The 21,012-nt window shown below is 34.9% G+C and overlaps 4 protein-coding genes across 4 annotated transcripts; 1 reads left to right on the forward strand and 3 right to left on the reverse strand.

Annotated features, from left to right (window-relative positions):
• Nucleotides 1–317: 317 nt before the first annotated feature.
• LOC133313846 (protein AGENET DOMAIN (AGD)-CONTAINING P1-like) lies at nt 318–930 on the reverse strand. The gene has a single exon (XM_061515259.1). The coding sequence runs from the start codon at nt 873–875 to the stop codon at nt 447–449; it is 429 nt and encodes a 142-aa protein (XP_061371243.1). The 5' UTR covers nt 876–930; the 3' UTR covers nt 318–446.
• An 848-nt stretch (nt 931–1,778) lies between these two features.
• LOC133313827 (multiple organellar RNA editing factor 6, mitochondrial-like) lies at nt 1,779–6,064 on the forward strand. Its single transcript, XM_061515229.1, is given in 5 exon segments — nt 1,779–2,264; nt 2,369–2,466; nt 2,561–2,626; nt 5,650–5,700; nt 5,703–6,064. Coding segments are annotated over 5 exon segments (657 nt in total). The 5' UTR covers nt 1,779–1,872; the 3' UTR covers nt 5,753–6,064.
• A 994-nt stretch (nt 6,065–7,058) lies between these two features.
• LOC133313839 (protein NPGR2-like) lies at nt 7,059–10,397 on the reverse strand. Its single transcript, XM_061515250.1, has 5 exons — nt 10,129–10,397; nt 9,582–9,834; nt 8,185–9,392; nt 7,884–8,037; nt 7,059–7,549 (listed from the first exon to the last, which is right to left on the reverse strand). The coding sequence occupies exons 1-5, from the start codon at nt 10,381–10,383 to the stop codon at nt 7,167–7,169; spliced, it is 2,253 nt and encodes a 750-aa protein (XP_061371234.1). The 5' UTR covers nt 10,384–10,397; the 3' UTR covers nt 7,059–7,166.
• A 7,101-nt stretch (nt 10,398–17,498) lies between these two features.
• Nucleotides 17,499–18,864, reverse strand: LOC133313845 (glycine-rich cell wall structural protein). Its single transcript, XM_061515258.1, has one exon. The coding sequence runs from the start codon at nt 18,852–18,854 to the stop codon at nt 17,499–17,501; it is 1,356 nt and encodes a 451-aa protein (XP_061371242.1). The 5' UTR covers nt 18,855–18,864.
• Nucleotides 18,865–21,012: the final 2,148 nt, after the last annotated feature.

Raw genomic sequence — 21,012 nt, forward strand, 5'->3', positions numbered from 1 at the left:
GTTGTAAAGCAGATACGAGTAATCCCCACTTTTGTAGATCCAGTTATAGGAAGAATGCCACCAGATGCAGAGTTAACACCACTACAGGGAGCCACAATCAACCAGCTTGGAGTCTCCAAATACATAAACAAACTTAAAATCTATATATAACATGCATAAATTAGAATTAACCAATTAAGAAACCAATGGCACGTTTTTCTCTTGGAAGTTTTCAAGAAACCGAATAACAGTAAAAGAACCGCCAAAAAAACAAGTCATTCAAACACGAGCAAAGAAAGGGAAAAAGGAACCATGAAATAGCCAAAGAAAGCAGAAGGAGACCATTATTACTATTACTACCAATTGGTACAAAAAATTACAAGGGCCACTAAAACATAGTTACAGACCCATGTGGTGTATAGATGAATGAGAAAAAAGAAAAAAGAAAACACACACAAGAGCATTGATCAATTGGACAAAAGCCAATCCCCATTAACCCAATCATGATGAACCCTGATCTGAGAATAGGGATACGCTATCTCTTCATTGGTGGTAGTAAAATACACATAGTAGTGAGAATCACTTATCCTTCTCCCAGTGATCTCACCAACCCACCAACCATCGTTGTCGAAAACATCGACTTTCTGGTACAGGGAAAACGCAGAACCCTGGACCCTGGGCGGCAACGGGCGAAGCTCCTTCTGATAAAGGGTCTCAGTGAGAGGCTGAGATTCGTCGTCTTCGAGAAGGTTCGTGTAGCGCACGACGCAGAGGCCATTGGGAAGGTGGGACACAAGGGTTGCCTCGTAATACGAACCAACAAACCCATCTTCTTTGCTGCAAACCTCCACCTTCTTCCCTCTGCAGAAATCCACCCTCTTCATTGGTCGACGCATCCCTCTCCAACTGTGGTTGTCGTAACGCCGGTGTCCGGTGGGTGATGATGGGTTTGAACGTATAGCGAGAGTGGTTCTTTGAAAAAGAAGGATACCTAGGGTATTTATTTACTTGTTTAACGAAAAGGGTATATATGTAATATTAAATTAGTTTTTTATTTATAAATCGATTTGATGTTTGACATTTTAGAAGAGAGATAGACACAAGAAATGGAAATCATTAAAGAGAGAATATGTGTTTTATTTTATTTTAAATTTTAGGGTTCGCTTTTCCTACCGTCAATGTAGATAACTTATCTACAGTGAGCCCAAAACGACGACGTTTTGAGGCGAAAATCAAGATATTTTTATAATTATAATTTATTTCAGAGTTGTAATAGTCTTTTTCATTATAATTTTTTAATTTTTCAACCCAAAACGACGTCGTTTTGGGTGCGAATGTAGATAACTTATCTACATTCACTCTAGAAACATTAAAGCCTAAATTTTAAATAAAAAATAATTTTTTGTGTCTATCTCTCTCCTAAAATGACATAACTTTATGTCATTTAAAATGACGAACACTTTTATGGGAGAGAAAATGGGTGATTTTTTTTAATTTAAATTTTAAATAAAAAATAATTCATTGTGTATATGTCTCTCTTAAAATGACATAACTTTATATTATTTAAAATGACAAAAACAATATGTATAGGGAGATGTTATACTTACAACTTTTTTTTACAACCTCTTACAACCATATATCATAACCGTTGATTTCCGCCAATCAACAGTTATGATATATGGTTGTAAGAGGTTGTGAAAAAAAAAAAAGGTTGTAAATATATCCTTCCTCGTATGTATAAAGATTTGATATTTGTTAATTTAAATGACATAAATTATCATTTCATTAGACAGGTAGAAATGAACACTTTTCGCTGTGTATAAATATGGATGTGAACCCTAATCTTAAAAAACCCTCGACTCCTCAAAAACCCTAATCGTCATCTGACAGACAATGGCAAGAGCTTTTTCTTCTTGCTTTGCTCGATTCTCTGCGTTCCTTACGATGCGGAGTGTCTCCACTTTAGCGAAGCCTCCTTCATCACTTTCGTCTCTCATCGTTCCCCGTCGATTACTCTTCCCTCTCTCCCATGCGCTCCTCCTACCTCCCCCCGCTCGGTTCGGCGGGATCCGGTGCCGAGTTAACCGGGCCGGTGATTCGACGTACTCGCCGCTGAACTCGGGTTCCTCGTTCAGCGACAGGCCACCCACCGAAATGGCTCCGCTCTTCCCCGGCTGCGACTATGAGCACTGGCTCATCGTCATGGACAAGCCCGGCGGCGAGGGTGCCACCAAGCAGCAGATGATCGATTGTTATGTGCAAACCCTTGCCAAAGTTCTTGGAAGGTTAAACATCTTCAATGTCGGACACTTTTCAGAACACTTTGTGGTTTTCGCTTGTGAGTGACTGATTTTGGCTTTTGCCTTTTTTTTATTTGGTTGTTATTCAGTGAAGAGGAAGCTAAGAAGAAGATTTACAATATTTCTTGTGAGAGGTACTTTGGATTTGGGTGTGAGATTGATGAGGAGACATCTAATAAGCTGGAAGGTATCTGTTATTTAATGGAGGCGTTTTAATGGATGATTTATTGCTTTTCTTTTCTTACGTTTTGTGTTCTCTCTTTTCATTTCTCTTTGAGTAGGGTTGCCTGGAGTTCTATTTGTCCTCCCGGATTCATATGTTGATCCTGAACACAAGGACTATGGGGGTGAGGATTTAACGCTTTGCTAGCTTTATTATCTTTTTTTTTTTTTTTGTCTTTTTAACTATAATGGAGATTGATTTCTGCAACTAACTTGGGTTTTTCTGGCGTTGATGCCACCATTTGTGTTTTTGTTGCAATGATTGGTGATGTTTACATCTCTATGTTACCAAACTGTGATTCTCCTTAAGAAATGGAATCATAAACATCATCTAATTATTTTGGTGGGCTTCTAATCCATAATATTTTAATCACTATAATATTATGCAGTAAATACATATTATATGTTGTCTGTTTGACAAACCCGTATCCTTTGGGAAATGTGGCATGAACCTTGATATTTCCATTTTTATTTGTTTTGTTTATTTTCTCAACAATGTCAGACTGTTAGTCCATCTTGAAAAAGCTGGATTATCTGTCATACAAGATGTGTAGCTTATAATGCTTAGCTGTTCTTTATGGAAATGTATTGCCACTGGTATGAATTAATAATTGTAATTTGCATCTGCCACATTCTTTTTAGCTTGTCCTCATCAATGTGTGTATATTCTGGAAACTTGTTCTATTCCCCATGACAGGATTGCATCCCGTTTGAAACTTTATGGAAATTATCTATAAAGCATTCTGAGTTGCAGACCTGGGGGGGGGGGGGGTTGAATTAGCTGCCATTTACTATGTTTTATATAGGTTGTGAGGTTTCCCTTATTTTCTTTTTTTTCCCCTTTATCAGCGGTCCATCTTGGCAAAGTTAATAACTCTCAATGGGTAATGGCTAGCTTTGAATGCTAATGGACTCGCATAAAAATTCCCTCTTATCCTGGTCTGTTGCTTCACAAATTCGTGAGGTTTAGAATAATTGGAGTTTGATACATAGAATTATATCACCCCTTTTTTGAGCCGATTGTGTGAGTTTTCTTTGTTTTTGATAATTTACGTTTTATTTTAGCTTTGGATTTTTTATAATTTATTGCCTATGCTATTTAGCAATAGTTTGTGGTGATTGTTTTGTCTTGATCCTAAGATCGAGCATTTTACTTATCATTATATTACATTTTCATTTGATAGTTACTGATGCTGCAAACTTGCATTGATGTGCACACTTAGAAGACTCCTGTGTTTTATCATGTATATTTGGAATGTCATTGTCTTGTGTAAAGAAAATGATTGTCATATTATGGTCCGTTTGGATGAGCTTCTGGAAAAAGGACTTTTTATGCCTTGCTTATTTTAGAAGTACTTTTTACAAAAGCTTAAGTTATTTAGATTTTGAAAAAAATATTTGGCTTTTGACTTCTACTTTTTTTAGAAGCAAAAATTTTTAGCTTCCAAAAAAAGCAGGTTTTTGGCTTTTGTGACTTTTTTTATTTTTAAGCAAACATCCAAATACTAATTTGTAGTGAGAAACACTTCTTTTTTTCCTTGAAAAAAAGCCCATCCAAACGGGCTCTTATTCTTGTTCTAGTCACAAGCTCGTGAGAGAATACGCCAGTGATAAAGAATGTGATTAATAGCAGGTCCATCTTGGCAAAGCTAATAACTCTATCCGAGTAATGCTTAGCTTTGAATGCTAATGGACTGAGATAGAATTTCTCTCCTCCTGTTCTGTTGTTCCATTAATAATGGAGTTGCAGAATCATTGGAGTTGATACATAAATTCCATGACATTGCCTCTTCTCCAGGCCAATAGTGTCTCTCTTTTTAAGCAAACATCCAAATACTAATTTGTAGTGAGAAACACTTCCTTCTTTTTTTTGAAAAAAAGCCCATCCAAACGGGCTCTTATTCTTGTTCTAGTCACAAGCTCGTGAGAGAACACGCCAGTGATAAAGAATGTGCTTAATAGCAGGTCCATCTTGGCAAAGCTAATAACTCTATCTGAGTAATGCTTAGCTTTGAATGCTAATGGACCGAGATAGAATTTCTCTCCTCCTGTTCTGTTGTTCCACTAATAATGGAGTTGCAGAATCATTGGAGTTGATACATAAATTCCATGACATTGCCTCTTCTCCAGGCCAATAGTGTCCCTCTTTTTTCTTGATAAATTAGGGTTTCAGTTATTCTAGTCCAATTTGACAGTTCAGTTATAACATTTTTATTGCCGATGCTATTTAGCCACAATTGTTAGTCCTTGTTTGTGTTTTCTCTTTATGCAGCTATTGAATATTTTTCAGTTTTCTGATCTTTGTTACATTTTCATATGTTTGTTAATGATGGTACCTACTTGCTATCATCTGTAGATAGAGAAGGCTCTTGTATCTTTTGTACTAAGAATGTCTTGTGAAAAAGAAATCAATTATCATATTGTTCTTGTTCTAGTCCACACTCATTTGAGCGTATGCCAATTGCATAGAAAATGTTTTTATCAGTAGCAGTCCATCTTGGCAAGTCTAAGAACTCTCTCTGGGTAATGTCTAGCTGTGAATGCTAATGGACTGACATAGAATTTCCCTCCTGCTGTTCTGTTGTTTCCCTAACTTATGGAGTTACAAATCAAATTGAGTTCATACATGGAATTATCTGACACTCTTCATGCCAGTAGTGTTCAAGTTTTTTTAATTGTAATTCACAATTAATATAAATTGTTGCTCCCAATGCAATTTAGCAATAATTCTTGGTCCTTGTTTTTTCTTGATGCTGTGATTGAGCATTTTATAGTTTCTTTATTATCTTTCATTTCCGTTTGTTGGCTATGGCTCCCGACTGTACTATATTCTAGAATAAAAGGTATAGAGGGGCAAGCAACTCAATTTGTCAGGCTCCGGGTGGGGGTAAGTCAGCAGCTAACAGTTTTGGTGAGGTGAATATATAAGAGAGAGAATCTGACAGTTGCTGATAACAGAATCAGTAGGGTCATTGGGCAAAGGCTAGGGCTTAGGCTGCTTATACAGTACATGGGTCTCCAAACTTTTGCAATTGTGAAATTTTCTTTTTAAACCTTTGTTCCTATTGTTCTTGGTTATCAGTAGCCCCTGTTTTCGTATAATACGTTGACTCAGGTTTATAATTATTTCAAATGTACATTGGTGCAGCTGAATTATTTGTGAATGGAGAGATCGTCCAGAGACCACCTGAAAGACAGAGACGGGTGGAGCCACAGCCTCAAAGGCATCAAGACAGGCCAAGATACAATGATAGAACAAGGTATGTCCGGCGCAGAGAAAACATGCGGTGAAGGACCAAAGGGCCAGTTTATTTAAGTAGAGGGATCTGATGTACATACTATGGGATTAGTGCATTATATGCACTATTTTAGTCTTGCCTTTGGAGACGTTCGCTCAAGTTCGGGTGGGGTGGTGACTGAAATGTTTGTAGTTGTAACCTGTATCAGTTGGATTCGTCTTCGTTATCATTTTTCTTTTGAACAGAATCTTGAACATGAATCTTCATGGTTCTTGTACTGCTTTCTACGTTTTATCGGCACATGAAAAAAAGGTGATTGGTTCAGATGCTTCTATTTCATATCTGATTTCTCAACGAGACAGACAAAAAATATATAAATGGATTCAATGTGTAGGTTCTACTTTATCTTATAGTTTCCAATACAACACGAATATTACACCAAGGAATGATGTCAGACATTTCGTTCAATGTATGTTATACTAAGCCGAGACATGCATGAATATACGCCAAGTATCATGTGAGACATTGAAAATAGGTTGCTGATAGTGATGGCATTGGCCTGGATACAAACAAGATTTTGGATGGTAACACGGTCTAATGTTTGCCGAAGGCGTTTCTGAGCTTAATGCCAGTATAGGGACGGAATTAGCTGGTCTAAATAAGGGCGTCGATGAGGAAGGTAATAATTGTGATGATGTATTTGAACTTGATGATTGTGATCATGTATTTGAACCAGGTTCTGTTCTAGTAGAGTATGAAAGAACCAAAGCATGTCACACGGCAGCGCATTGTCTCTGCTTGGACATGGTGACAGTGGAGTGGAGTAGAGCATACTGCTCCCCCTCTATCTAGGGCCAGGTTTACAAAAGCAATTCCAAATTGAGCGCTAACTTAGTATTGCATAATGGTGAATGAATGGGTTAATTTAATGATTGGTTGTGTTAACATGCTTCGGTGAACAATATTTAAGATTCTGAAAATTTGGTGTGAATAAAGCTTAATTGATTCGTGTCAACTTGGGAAAAAAAACAAAACAAAATAGTAGTATACTTGGAGTTGCCTATGATCTGATGATGGATTTTTTTCTTGGTTACAAGATGAAGGATGTATTTGATTTTAGACATAAATCAGAAGATTTTTCTTCACTTTTATTATTCGTGGTTAGATTTTGAGCTGGTGACCAAAAGAAATTTGGAGGTCATCATCTCTGTTCGAGGTTATTAGATTACATAGTTTGTCGTTTAGTTAGTTATCATATGCAATGATTCCAGACGACCTCAATTTATTATATAATTTTATATCTATTGTTTTTCTTGGTTCCATAATTGTATATATAGATTGAACGTTATCAATTTATCATCTCTTAAGTAGGTAGGATTAAGAAGAAGTCTACTTCATTGGTGAACTTAACATCAAATCTTAATTCCTAACCACACGCAAGATCTGCAACCATTGTTGACACTTGCATGGTTTGAGCGCGACGACTTGGATGTTCTCTAAAGGGTTCAATGGGAGAAGATTCTTCAAGAAAAACCGCTGCCTCAAAGCATTCAACTGCTTCCAGTGTTGATGTCCCTAAATCAGCTTTCAAGAGCAGTCCAAGATTGTACCATGCAGATGCATTTGTTCTGTCAAGCCGTATTGCATCAGTGAGAAGGCTTCTAACAATTGAAGATGATTGACCACCAAGCTGTCTGAGGACACATGCTGTGGATATCAAACTTGGCACATGGTTTGGCTCCATATCTAATGCTTCTCTAAATGATTTCAAAGCTTCTTGATGAAGACCTCTGGCTTCAAAAAGTAAACCTGCCAAAACCTGTCTTATGAGTTTCGCTACATGAAGAGTGTAAGTAACTACCTTAACAGAATGTTACTCAAGGATTCAAACGAAGTTTGAAATGTAGAAAATGTTAAGCTTCAATGAAGTTCAGATTCCATTTCTGCTGTGGCCTGTTATATTATTTCTAACAAAATAATGTAGATTCTGTTAAGATACCATCAGATTTATAGCCACTTCTTAAGAACTTAGAATCTATATCTTCGAAGATAAAAGAGAAGATGGAAACTGAACAAATATATAGAACCTATAAAGGTTGATGTTGAATGAGAATTAAGAAGCAAAAAAAGATGAGCAATATACCTGTGGAGTGCCATCTAGAAGCAGAATAGGGATTAATAGCCTGAGATTTTGCAAGACAAACTTCAGCATCATGCCACTGTGATAAGGCTGTGTAGACGTTGGCCAAATCAAGCCATATTTCCATTTCCAATCTTCTGTCACGGTTTCCCTTCCTCTGTACAAAAGAGAAGGCAGAAAATTAATATATTAAAAGGTAGAGTTAAAAGTGAAGCTTCTAAGCTTCCTTTCCAATTAATAGTTTGAGTTCTAAAGAATCAAAGTAATATATTCTACATATATCAGTGATGCATACTTTTACAACCTTATTTGCAATGCCTAAACTTTTATTTTGGACTTGAAGAACAGCAAGAAGAAAAGTATATGTCTCCACTGCATTCTTTAATTTTCCCTGCGCAATCCGCAGTTTAGCTTTAGTTCTCAACAATTCTCCTTGATCCCATTTTCCACTTTGATCTAGAGCAGTATCAACAACAATCTCTGCCTCTACAAACTTTTTTTGAGCTGATAAAATCCGTGCTAGTAGTATATATCCACTAATACTAGATCCACCTTCAAGCTTAATCAGTTCCTTTGCATGATAAAAAGCAATGCTCAACTTCCTCTGCTCAGCATATTCTAGACAAAGATGAAGGACAATGTATGGATCACTTTCCCTCATCATTCTCTCAGCAGCTTTTAGAGCACTCAGTGCTTCAGATTGCAACAAAACCTTCTCTGATTCAGAAGCAACTGACCTTGATTTTGATGACAGTAGAACACCTAGTAAGCAATTTGCAATAGCTTCCATTTGCATGCATTTTCCATACAACTGAGAAATGGCTTTACAAGAATATTTGATTCCATCTTCAACACAAACCATGTTTTCTGCACAAATTTTTGAAGCTAGAAGTAATTCCGGTATGCAGTTTGAGTTCTTTCTATTATTCAAAAAGTTCCTCAAAAGATCCAAAGCAATCATATGCTGACCTTCCCCACAGTAACAAAGAGCTAGAGTGTAATATCTTTCTTTTCTCTCCATGATTTCTGGAAGCAATTCCTCAACCTGTTGAGCCAGAGTCATGAACTCCCCAGAAACACTTAGAGCAAAAGAAAGGTGATCAATAATAGAAGGGTCCCATGCAATGCTTCCAAGAACAGATTTTCTTATCAGAATAATAAGCATAAGAACAGCCTCTTCTATGTTGTTTCTTGGCACAAAGGAACCATCCAACTGAGAGCGGAGAGCAGGAGGGCTTGCTTCACAACCACTGTACAAAAGAAACATAGCAAATTCCTTTTGCATCCTTGCTTTGGCTTCAATGTCAAGATTCCAATTATAAAGCAAAGCTCGCCTAAATGATGAGATAACATCTTGAGGAGAGCCAGCAAGTTTCCACAACTCTGGGAGCAGTTCTACAGCATTTGTTAGGGTCTCTTGCAATTTACAGTTTGAAACAAAGTTCTCAGGCCAGCCTTCTGGTAATGCAGATTCAACAGTGTCTAAAATAATCTTGCATGATCTAGCAGCATCTGCAAATGAATAAATTACATTCACAAACAAAATCATAGACTGCAAACTAATTGAGTGAACTTGGAATCCTTCAAAAGATTTAAGAAACTCTACAGAAACCTCTGGCTTTGAAGATATAGTTCAAGATAACTAAGATGATATGCATGGACATAGTTAAAAAAGAATTAAGAATAATATTAAATAAGCACCTTGAAACCTTCCAAGAGTGTGCAATGATTTAGCCTTGAGAAAAACAGCTTCAAGAAGTAAACTAACAGCAGGCATCGACATAGGAGGCACTGCATCACTTTGTGAACGGAGTCTATTGAGATCACATCTTCTAGATATAGAAATTTTCATCTTGGGAATGATAGCAGCAATATCTATTCCATCAAATACATGAAGTGCAGCTTCGATATTACCTTTCTGATACTCAAGTCTTCCTAACAAGGCTCTAGCTTCCTATGAGGAAAATGTCATTTAGCTTCATCTTAAATGAAGAGTCTTAAGTATCAATAAAATCAAATACTGGGATAAGGTCCTATTTTCTTACCCCAAAAAGAGCATTTACTATAGCCTAAGATGGAAGCATAAAAATCTCGGAAAAGGGATAAAAAGAAGAAGAAAAAATGATAGAAAAGCAGATAATTACATATACCAGAGAACTCGATTGTAGGATCAAAGTGCTTATGAGGGTGCAATTTTTTCATTAAATGCATGCAACCAATAAAAGGCAAAAGAAAATTTTCATCTAACCTCATAGTTTAAATAACCACTTTCACGAAGAGATGACTCTGCTTCTTCAATGTTTCTATTGTCCACCTTCGTTTCGATTTCACCAGGACGGGATGATTGGCCACTTGCTGAATAGTCCCTGGTTGCTAGTGACTCTGATGAGCAACTTATTTCATCTACTCTTAACTGTTCCCTTGAACACATGCACTTGATCATCTTTCTCAATCTCCACCTAATGCTAAACTTCCTCTTACTTATCAAACTTTTAGCTCTCATACTGGAACATCCAACTTGATACTCTCCTGAAACATCATCAACATGAAGCATAAAACATAAAAATAAGCACTTCAAGTTACCTCTTGAGATGCAATGCATCAGCTATACCCATGTACCTGGCATTCATATATAACATATGAAAACAACCTTAAGAAAACAAAACATGGCAAGTTCTAAGTCCTCCCTTATCAACTTTTTAACATTATTCAACATTTGCTTACTTTGAAGTTCATAACACAATTCTAAAATCATGATTTTTCAGAACTGAGAACCTCACACCTCATAGGACCAAATCAACCAACCCCAAAAAAGGATTTGGCCAAAATTCACCATTTGCATACCCAATTGCTGATCAACAACCAACAAGTTAAATTTTTTTTTTTTTTTAAATAAAAATCAGAAGCTTTCAAACTATACCCATGTATAATGAATGAACTGGGGACTGCTGTAAAAGGGAAAGGATGATTTGCTAACCTAGAATTGAATGTTAGGAAACCCCTTTATCAGTATCATAGACAGAAGAACAAATGATATCAGAACAACATAAAAGAGGTAAAAAAAAGAGGAAGAAAAAAGAAAGTAGCTTTTCAATAGCACAAAAGTTAATAGGCTGAGCCCACAAGACAAAAGAAAATGAGTGTGCAACTCCTATTAAATTCACCAATGAAGAAAGTTCCTCCCATGATTTTTTTTCTCTTAAGCTAGAATCCAAAGCTACATATGCTTTCTACAACCTTTTGTCTGTTTTGGTAATTTTGATGTATACATATGAGTTGACTGCTTGTTCAGTTCCTTCCTTGTTCAACCATTTGTAACTCCAACAGTTCCATGACAGTGCATTAAATTATGCATATCTAACTCTCCAAGTTTGAATCTTCTACCAAAAGGAAAAGCCATGACTTGTTCAGTACAATTTCTGCTTTTATTTATTAGTCTTTTGGCAAATAGCATCGTTGATGATGAGATAGATGACTCTACCACACTTCAAACTCCATTAGCTATTCTCTATTGGGCTTCGTTGAATTTCGCTCTCCCAGTGTGTCTACATGTTTGTGTGTGTAACTACAATTATACACAAAGGATTCTAAATCATGGTTTGGAATTAAAATAGTAATTCCAGAAAGATATTTTATTTTTTGGGAAAAAAATATTTAACGTTACATTAGACAATTTTTTATAATCTTGAAATAAGTTAAAATTACAAATAAATCATAATTTTCATCTTAAAATAACATCGTTTCGATAAACATTAAACAATGTTATTTAAAATAACTAGAAAAAATGAACCTTTATTTTTTTCTGACAATATAAAAATATTTATGTGTATATTAAAAGATTTTACAATTAAAAAATTTGCTAATAACTTAATGTAATGATTCATTTACACTCTTTTTTATACGCAGTATCCATACAATTTCTTATTTTGGGTTATACTTTCTTGTTCAATAATAATAAAGAATGACTTAAAATAAATAAATAAAATTTAATTCATTAACAGAATCAAGTAAATAATAAATGATCATTTTATTAAATATGCATAAAAATATTTTTTTTTTATGTGCATGTAATATCATTATCTTTTACCTCACTAACTAAAAATGAAAAGAGCACATTACAACAACAACGACAACAAAAAATGAAAAATGAAAAATGAAAAGAGCAAAGGAAAATGTATAAAAAATGTGTATATGAATTGTATCGATTGATCAACTAATTGGCAAGCCTTGGGTTGTCTGATTGTCTCTACAACGAGACTGAAGTGTAGATCTATAGATGTCTTGAAATTGACACACATGGGGTAATAGGCCATGGGGTCCCAAATTATTTATTGTCATTTCGAAAGAGATGCACTAGCTTCTCTCTTCTTCATTTTTATTTATAGAAAAATAAAATGAGCATATAAAGTCGTTATATGAATGACCCTATAAATCGTAAGATCAATAGTTGGCTGAACACCAATAATAAATGTCATCTTTTTGACGTTAAGAAAATGTACTCCTTTCCAAAAAACGCGTGTTCATAGTCAGGTAGGTGAGGTGATAGTATGTGTTCGATTTTATTTTAGTACTGTCTTTTGAAAAGAATTTAAATTCAAATTTTAAGATCCACTCTGAATTGGACTAATCACAAAATAATGAACAGATTGAAATATTAAAAATAAATAAAAAAATTAATTATGCCAAGTAGACAGAAATAAATCTTTTCGACACTCGTACCAATGCATGGCATCATTATTTATATTTCTCTCCGATGATCACATCTAAGACATCATTATATTTATATTTTTAATTTAAGTAAAATATGATAAATAAGTTTGAAAAACATTTAATTTTCCCCTTTTTATGGAAGTTTGTTCAAAAAAAAAGTACAAACTAAAATAATTTAGATTTAAAATCTAAAACAAATAAAAAATGACATGTGATATTAAATACTCCTAACAAAATAAAATTTAATTTAATATATAAGAGTTGTTAATTAGTATAACATCCTTGCTATTAAGGGTATTAACGAGCCGAGCCGAACTTTGGTCTTAAAAGATTAAACTTAGTATTTAAATGTGTTAGTCTGGCCTAGCATGTTACTTGTTATGAATATAATTATCGGCCTATGACCAGATTTATTTATAAAAAATAAAAGTTTGGTTTAGCCTGTTAAAAATAAATAAAACAACAAAAATTTATCCAAACAGAATATACGATCAACAATACTAATAATTTCACAAAGATTCATAAATTCAATATATATCCAAATAGCATAGTATAGAACAAAATCATTTTAAAAGTCAGTTTAACTAATAAAATGAGGTAAAATGGATTGAGAAGAGAGAGAAGGCTATTATGAGGGGTATAAAAAATATAAAATAAAAATAAAAGTTAATATACTTGGCTAGCCTGAGAGGCTCTAAGGTCGGACTTTTGAATTGGAGCCTGAAACATTTTTATTAAACAAGCTTTTATACAAGTCCAAGTCTGGTTCGTTTAACACCCTTACTTGCTATACAAGAAAAAAAAATTATTCTAATTATCGATAATATTGTGTAATAATAAGTACACCAAATTTAAAATTAAAATTTAAAAATACAACTAGTAGTTATAAATCAAAAAATACAATTAACTCACTATTATTTGAACAAATAGCATTTATTATCACTCACATGAAATTAAACTATTTAAAATTAAAAAATTTAGAATTTTAAAATATTAAAAATATATTTAACTAATCCACAATACATCTACATCCACATCCACATAATGGGCTCACAAGCTTTAGAAGATAAAAATCTAGGTCAATCCTTGTTCGAAATGCTAATAACATCTAAACTCTCACAATTCCAATAAACTCTATTTATAAATAAAGGATTAAATCATACATGTATACACTTCGAAACCTTAGTCTTCATTGCTACCATGTATACATACTATCACTACAAGAAAATAGTCAATTCGCGACTGTCGATTCACGATGGTTTGAGTTCAACCGCCTCTGTATTTAACTTTGTGGCTGTTAGTAAGGCGGTTCTTATAATTGTCGTAATATACAATAATTCAGCGTCGATTTAAAGTCATTTCACGACAGTTTGTCTTTTTTAAAATTTTTTTTAATCAAAACACAATTGACAGGCAAAAATTTTGATTTTAAATTCCCTCTATTTATTTTCATTTCCCTCTTTCCTAAAACTAAACCTTAAAAGTCGCGCCTCTCTTCCATCACCTCTCACACATATATGCTTTTCCCCTTCCTAAATCTAATGTCTCTCACTTATCTTTTTCTTTGAGTTGCCGCTTGTGGTGGCCACAATGGGAAAGGTCCCTTGACCATGGTGTTGTGTAACTTAAAAAAGTATTCCAGGCTACTATGTATCTTCGCATCTAGTGAAACTGAGGTCCATGAGATCGTTTAGTTGCAAGGTAGAAGGAATGAGACATCGCCGGCGACAAGTACGACAACGATTCTTGGCTTGGACAACGAAGCGGAGGTGTTGTGCACATTGAACAGAGGACATATGGTGATATTATTTATTTATCATTATTATTTTACAACCATTTATTATTTTAATAATTTACAACTATTGTATATTTTTCTTGAAGCCTGTGACTCTGTGAGAAAGATTTCATAACCGGGAAGAAGAATGCAAAGTTACAGGATACGAAAGGTATAAAATTGGGTTCAATAATATTATGTTCTTTATCTTGGGTACAAATTTCAATCAAAGACCCAATCTCTTCTCTTTTAAGAGCTACTGCATCGGTTTTGTACACTTGCATATCAAGTGTTTGAGGAAAGTTTCCAATTAAAATTTTATCTATATTATTTTTGGTAATGCAAATAACTTAGTTGTTGCACATGTTATTTTTGTGAAATGCTAATAAATTTTGTTATGTGCAATAGGTTTTGTAACATGTGTAATTCTAAAAAAGTTAAGTCTAATTGCTTATAACTGTGTGTAGTATTTTTTATATTTTATTTTTATTCTTTAAAAAAAAACAAATGTACTAGACACAAACATAAGAAATATTTTTTTGGTTTTACATTTATGTTTCATATCTTTAAATTTGAAACTTCCAAGTAACAATATTTTTTTTATATGACCGCAGGTTTGGAGCTTAAATGCCAAAAATAAGATCCTTCTCTGCTTTTTACAAAGCATAAAGTCGTGGACTACCATTTCCTTTAATTTAGTTTTTCACTTACTATTGATTCATATGTAATACTTTCGACTTGGATTTTGTAATATTTTAATATTTATATAATGAATAAATTAATTTTATAAAATATTTGATGTATACATCACATTAAAAACATTAATAAATAAAAGTAATAAATTTACATGAATAAATATAAATCTCAATAATACATTTATTAATATTAAAATTTAATTCTTGAACAAATACGAAATTGTACGTGAAATTTAAGAATAGAGGCTTTAAGATAAAAGAAATCAATTGAATAGTAAGGGGGCGGTTATTAATCACCGTGTCTTTGCCAAATGATAATTGTTTGTGAAGTTGAACCGCCTTTCAAACAGTCAGGAGAAACAGAGGCGGTCTTACCAGCGATTAGTTGAAATCGACGTAGAAATCCGCGCGACGCTTGTATCTGCGTCGGTTGGTAAACTGCCTCACACTTTATCTAGCAGCGGTTTTAACCGCCCCAAAATAAAAAATGAACAGCCGCAATATACTTATTTTCTTGTAGTGTATCCTATTGGTTTCTAGCATCTTTATTATGCATAATAATCTGCCACCATATATAGCTATCTCCTTTATAAAAAAGAGAGCGATTATCAAATCTCATATTAATCATTATTCTTTTGGATCCAACAATATTTAAAAGAAAAAAACTGTATATTTGAAGGGAATAATATATCACGTTTTATGCATATATTAGAAGGGATTAATGTCTCTCCTTTTACATGAGAAATCAAAATATTCTTATATACACATTCAGACGTAATTAAGTCTCATTGGAATTTTTTTAGAGAAACCTTATTTTTTTTTTCTCTCCTCGATTATTTTTTCGGTATGAAGTAATCCTTATCTCATATAAAATGAGAAAAATATTACCTATATTACAATTGAAAGACATTTCTATTAAGGTTTATTTGTTTATTTTTATGGCAAAGGGTGAAACTACCGTATCCATTTTTCAGATTTTTCATGATCTTCAAAAATATAATCTCACTCAGAATGATTTGAAATCTAATTACTAATATTAATTCTTGCTTTTCTGCATAAGATGCAAATCCTTAAAGTCATAACAAAATGTTGCACTATTTTTTCTCTCTTGAAAAATTAGGATTTCACAATATATATGTCAAATATTTAATATTGTTTCGAGAACAACTAGTCTTCTAAGAAACCAAATTAATAGTCTATCAGTTTTTTTTTTAATAAGAAGCCACTCTTATCATATTTATTTCTTATTAATTTATTTAAGTAAAAATAATTAATTATGCATAGATGTTAATTACTTGAGTCAAACTTATTACAGGTGCCTCCATCTATCATAATTGGGAATTGTTTTTATTATGTAACATAAGAAAAAAACTTTTATCTTACACTCACATATAAAGCGATGGAATCCATTTATATTTTTCTCTCTCTTATATTCTCTCTTCTCTCTATATGTATCTACAGGAGATAAATTTCATCCTATGTCACATAAGAAAATAATTTCCCATCATAATTATCCGCCTCAGTTAAGCAGAAGATGATATCGATTACGAAGCTATTTAAAAAAAAAGTTATATCGATTACGAATCTTGAAAGTGATTTTTCCTTGGTATGTTTTATACAAATAAGAAGGATACAAGTAAAATAACATAGCTTGAATTATGCGATAATTTTTATATTTTTAGTTATTTAATTTTTTTTATTTTTTTTTTGGAGTTACCCAACCCTAATTACCTCTTTGAGGCGAGTTGGCTCCCTCCGGTATCCCCACAAGCTTCGACTCTTTGAGTCGACTATGAGACTAATCCGGAGTGCAGGGGTCAGTGATGGCTAAAGGTTCAGCCCCCTCCCCAAGAATGCATTCAGCGGGAATCGAACACATGTCCAACTCCACTAACTGCGTGTTATTTAATTTGATATGTGCAAACATAACGGAATACCATAATATTTATTATACCTTTATGTTTAATATGTGCGCAATAAAACAAAAAAAAATAAAGAAAAGGGTTGTTGTGCTTTATATTTTTGTATTACAGATTACTACTTAATTTAATAAATAAAGAAATTTAAAATTTTTTGTAATATTTTTTAAATTATTTTTTTTCATACTTAAACTATTTTAAAAAATAAAATAAAATATATTTTTATATCGTAGTATATATCCTAATTTTTTTAAAAACCAAACAAACTCTTACTTCTGTTAACTATTTTGGTTACTTTCTTCTCATTTTTCTTCTCAAATAAGACAAAAAAGAGTAGAAACATCTCTCTGTTCTTTCATTCAACGTTAATTATAAGAACATACATTATTAAAGAGCAATTGTTTATTACTCGTACAAATTTTTCACAAAAACAAATTCACGGCCAATGCAAAGTAAATTAACATAGTATGAGAGATACTATAATCATATATATGTTTCATGCATGCAACGTCCGCGACACTCAGTGGTGTCCAATTCCACCTCCTCCTCCACCGCCCCCACCACCTCCAAATCCACCACCTGCTCCTCCACCAAACCCGCCTCCTGCTCCTCCACCAAATCCCCCACCTGCTCCTCCTCCAAAGCCACCACCTTTGCCAAAACCTCCACCAAAGCCACCACCAGAACCTCCTCCAACACCACCGCCAAAACCACCACCTTTGCCAAAACCACCACCAATGCCACCACCGGAACCTCCTCCAACACCACCACCAAAACCTCCACCCTTACCAATTCCACCTCCAATGCCTCCACCTTTGCCAAAGCCGCCGCCACCACCTAAACCTCCGCCTTTGCCAATACCACCACCAACACCTCCACCTTTGCCAAAGCCGCCGCCACCACCTAAACCTCCGCCTTTGCCAATACCACCACCAACACCTCCACCTTTACCAAAGCCGCCGCCGCCACCTAAACCTCCGCCTTTGCCAATACCACCACCTAAACCTCCACCTTTGCCAATACCACCACCAACACCTCCACCTTTTCCAAAGCCGCCGCCACCACCTAAACCTCCACTTTTGCCAATACCACCACCAACACCTCCACCTTTTCCAAAGCCGCCGCCACCACCTAAACCTCCACCCTTGCCAATACCACCACCAACACCTCCACCTTTACCAAAGCCTCCGCCACCACCAACACCACCACCTTTTCCAAAGCCGCCACCACCACCTAAACCTCCACCTTTGCCAATACCCCCACCGACACCGCCACCTTTTCCAAAGCCGCCACCACCACCTAGACCTCCACCTTTGCCAATACCGCCACCAACTCCGCCACCTTTTCCAAAGCCACCGCCGCCACCTTTTCCAAAGCCGCCACCGCCACCAAGACCTCCTCCTTTGCCAATACCACCACCAATGCCGCCACCTTTTCCGATGCCGCCACCAAAGCCTCCACCGCCGCCCTTACCTATACCACCACCATGTCCACCGCCTGCACCTCCTCCAAGGCCACCTCCTTTTCCAAAGCCTCCACCACCTCCTAGCCCTCCACCCTTTCCAAAGCCACCACCAGCACCGCCTCCAACTCCATGGCCCCCACCTGCTCCACCACCGAATCCTCCACCACCGCCAGCACCACCACCGAACCCTCCTCCACCTCCTCCACCACCTCCGAAGCCACCACCAGCTCCTCCTCCTCCGCCAGCACCCCCACCGAATCCACCACCAAAGCCACCACCCTTTCCAAACCCTAAGTTCTTTTCTTCATCATATTTTACACTTGCCACATTCCTTGCAACCACATCGGCCACAAAAACATGAGCACAGAGCAATAACAACAAAGCTAATACCCTTTTGTCCCCTCGTAACATTTTTTCTTTACTATTAATTAAGTACAAACTCGCTGAAACTCTCCAATCCTCGTTGGTGTAGTCTGCAAAGGCATGAAGAGGAGGTTTATATAACCACAGAATATCACAATTTGAGTGCTCTCTTCCTCTTTAAATGGTTTCAACCACTAACTGCTCGCCACATTTAATGCACACTGTTATCCACAATTATTCATCATGTGTTTGGTCTAACTGCTTTTCATACAAAAGAAGAAAAGTCTAACCTTCAAAGCTTTGTACTACTTAATTACTACTTGACCTGACACTAGCGCCACTTTGTACGTACCTCTCATGACCATGATTATTCTTTCTCCCCAATGCCCAAACTTGCATCACCTATATATCATATCATCAGTTATATATATATATATATAACTCTTGTTGTTGACTTGAGCGAGCACCTACAGTATTTCTATTTTCTACTACCCCTCTCTCTCTCTCTCTCTCTCTCTAGCTATGTCGGTACGTGTTAATTGTTTCCCATTGCAACATGCACGCGCGTGCCTTATAACTAACTATGTACAGGTGGACTTATTATGATATACATGACGGTGTCTAATAATCTGATCATTCATAAAATGTGTGCTATCAAATAGCTACTGAATATAAGTTTATATACTTAAGTATCATTACTGATTAGATTAGCTATATATTCAAGCTGGTTGGTTGGGTTTTACTTTTCTTGGAGGTGACATTTTTCCATTAACTGAATATCATACATCTATGTCAGTGAATTCTCGTAATGACAATTGAGAAGTATATATTACACAAGAATTTATGGGTACTGAATGTTATGTTGCATTATAAAACCAATTTAATCTAAATCTGGGTTAACAGTTATAGTAAACATCATGCGGGCCCAACCTCAGTCGGACATAAATATTAAGTGCTATAGAAGGATTCGTGAAAGTTTTGAAAGAAAAGCTGGCATGGTGCTCTGGTGAACCGTTGCATGTGCTTGGTAGATGAAGAATTTATTGCTGATGAGGTGTTGTTCTCTGTTCTCCAAATCTGTGGATGCCATCCATTATATTTCAAAGCAAATTAACTGATCTGATAATAGAAAGAAAGACGATCCGCTGAATCAGCATCGCATTCAATTTGCGTTACTTCTTGTTATTTGGTTTGAATTTTGTTTTACTTCTTCTTTTTGAAGTCCTTCAATTGCATCCACACTACTAGAAAAGTCTTTATTTTCGACAGAATTTTTCGACAGAAAAAAATTCCGTTGAAATTATTGACAGAATTTTCCACGGAATCTATTTTCCGTCTAAAATTTCGACGGAATTTCTTTTCCGTCAAAACTTTTCGACGGAAAAAGAAATTCCGTCGAAATTTTTTGAAAAAATAAAATAAAAAGAAATTATATTTTGTGGACTTTTCGACAGAATTTCGATTCCGTCGAAATTTTTTGAAAAAAATAAAAGAAAAAGAAATTATATTTTGTGGACTTTTCGACGGAATTTCGATTCCGTCGAAGATTTACGACGGAAAAGGAATTCCGTCGAAAACTTTTGAAAAAAATAAAAGAAAAAGAAATTATATTTTGTGAACTTTTCGACGGAATTTTGATTCCGTCGAAGATTTACGACGGAAAATGAATTCCGTCGAAAACTTTTGAAAAAAATAAAAGAAAAAGAAATTATAAATTGTGGACTTTCTACGAAAAAAGGAATTCCGTCGAAATTTTTTGAAAAAAATAAAAAGAAAAAAAATTAAATATTGTGGACTTTTCGACGGAATTTAGATTCTGTCAAAGATTTTCGACGGAAAAGTAATTCTGTCGAAAACTTTTCAAAAAAATAAAAGGAAACGAAATTAAATATTGTGGACTTTTCGACGGAATTTCGATTCCGTCGAAAATCTTTAAACAAATAAATGAAAAAGAAAATATATTTGTGTCTTTTCGACGGTTAGCAAAATCAAATCTATCGAACTAATGACCTGTATTAATGGTTTTCAAATTCAATTTCGTATGTTTGTGTTATTTTTTTAGAAAGTGAAAAATTCAAAAATTCAAATTGTTAGTACGTAGGTGTCTTTGAGACAATCTGAGAGTCAAATAGACCTATGTAGGTATAACAAGTTGATCATTCGATGAACTCAGCTAGCTTTGGAACAACATAACATTGCTAGTGCT

The sequence above is a fragment of the Gastrolobium bilobum genome, unplaced genomic scaffold (assembly GCF_033153095.1).
Source record: "Gastrolobium bilobum isolate Gb01-03AN ecotype WA unplaced genomic scaffold, APGP_CSIRO_Gbil_v1 utg11969, whole genome shotgun sequence".
Lineage (NCBI taxonomy): Eukaryota > Viridiplantae > Streptophyta > Magnoliopsida > Fabales > Fabaceae > Gastrolobium > Gastrolobium bilobum.

Bases quoted from the DNA above. Each gene is read 5' to 3' on its own strand.
- LOC133313846 (XM_061515259.1), bottom strand. From the start codon at position 875: ATGCGTCGACCAATGAAGAGGGTGGATTTCTGCAGAGGGAAGAAGGTG.
- LOC133313845 (XM_061515258.1), bottom strand. From the start codon at position 18,854: ATGTTACGAGGGGACAAAAGGGTATTAGCTTTGTTGTTATTGCTCTGT.
- LOC133313839 (XM_061515250.1), bottom strand. From the start codon at position 10,383: ATGAGAGCTAAAAGTTTGATAAGTAAGAGGAAGTTTAGCATTAGGTGG. The intron at 9,835-10,128 runs GTTAGATGAAAA...TTTTCCTCATAG, and splicing joins GTGGTTATTTAAACTATGAG to GAAGCTAGAGCCTTGTTAGG. The intron at 8,038-8,184 runs GTTGTAAAAGTA...TCTTTTGTACAG, and splicing joins GTTTAGGCATTGCAAATAAG to AGGAAGGGAAACCGTGACAG.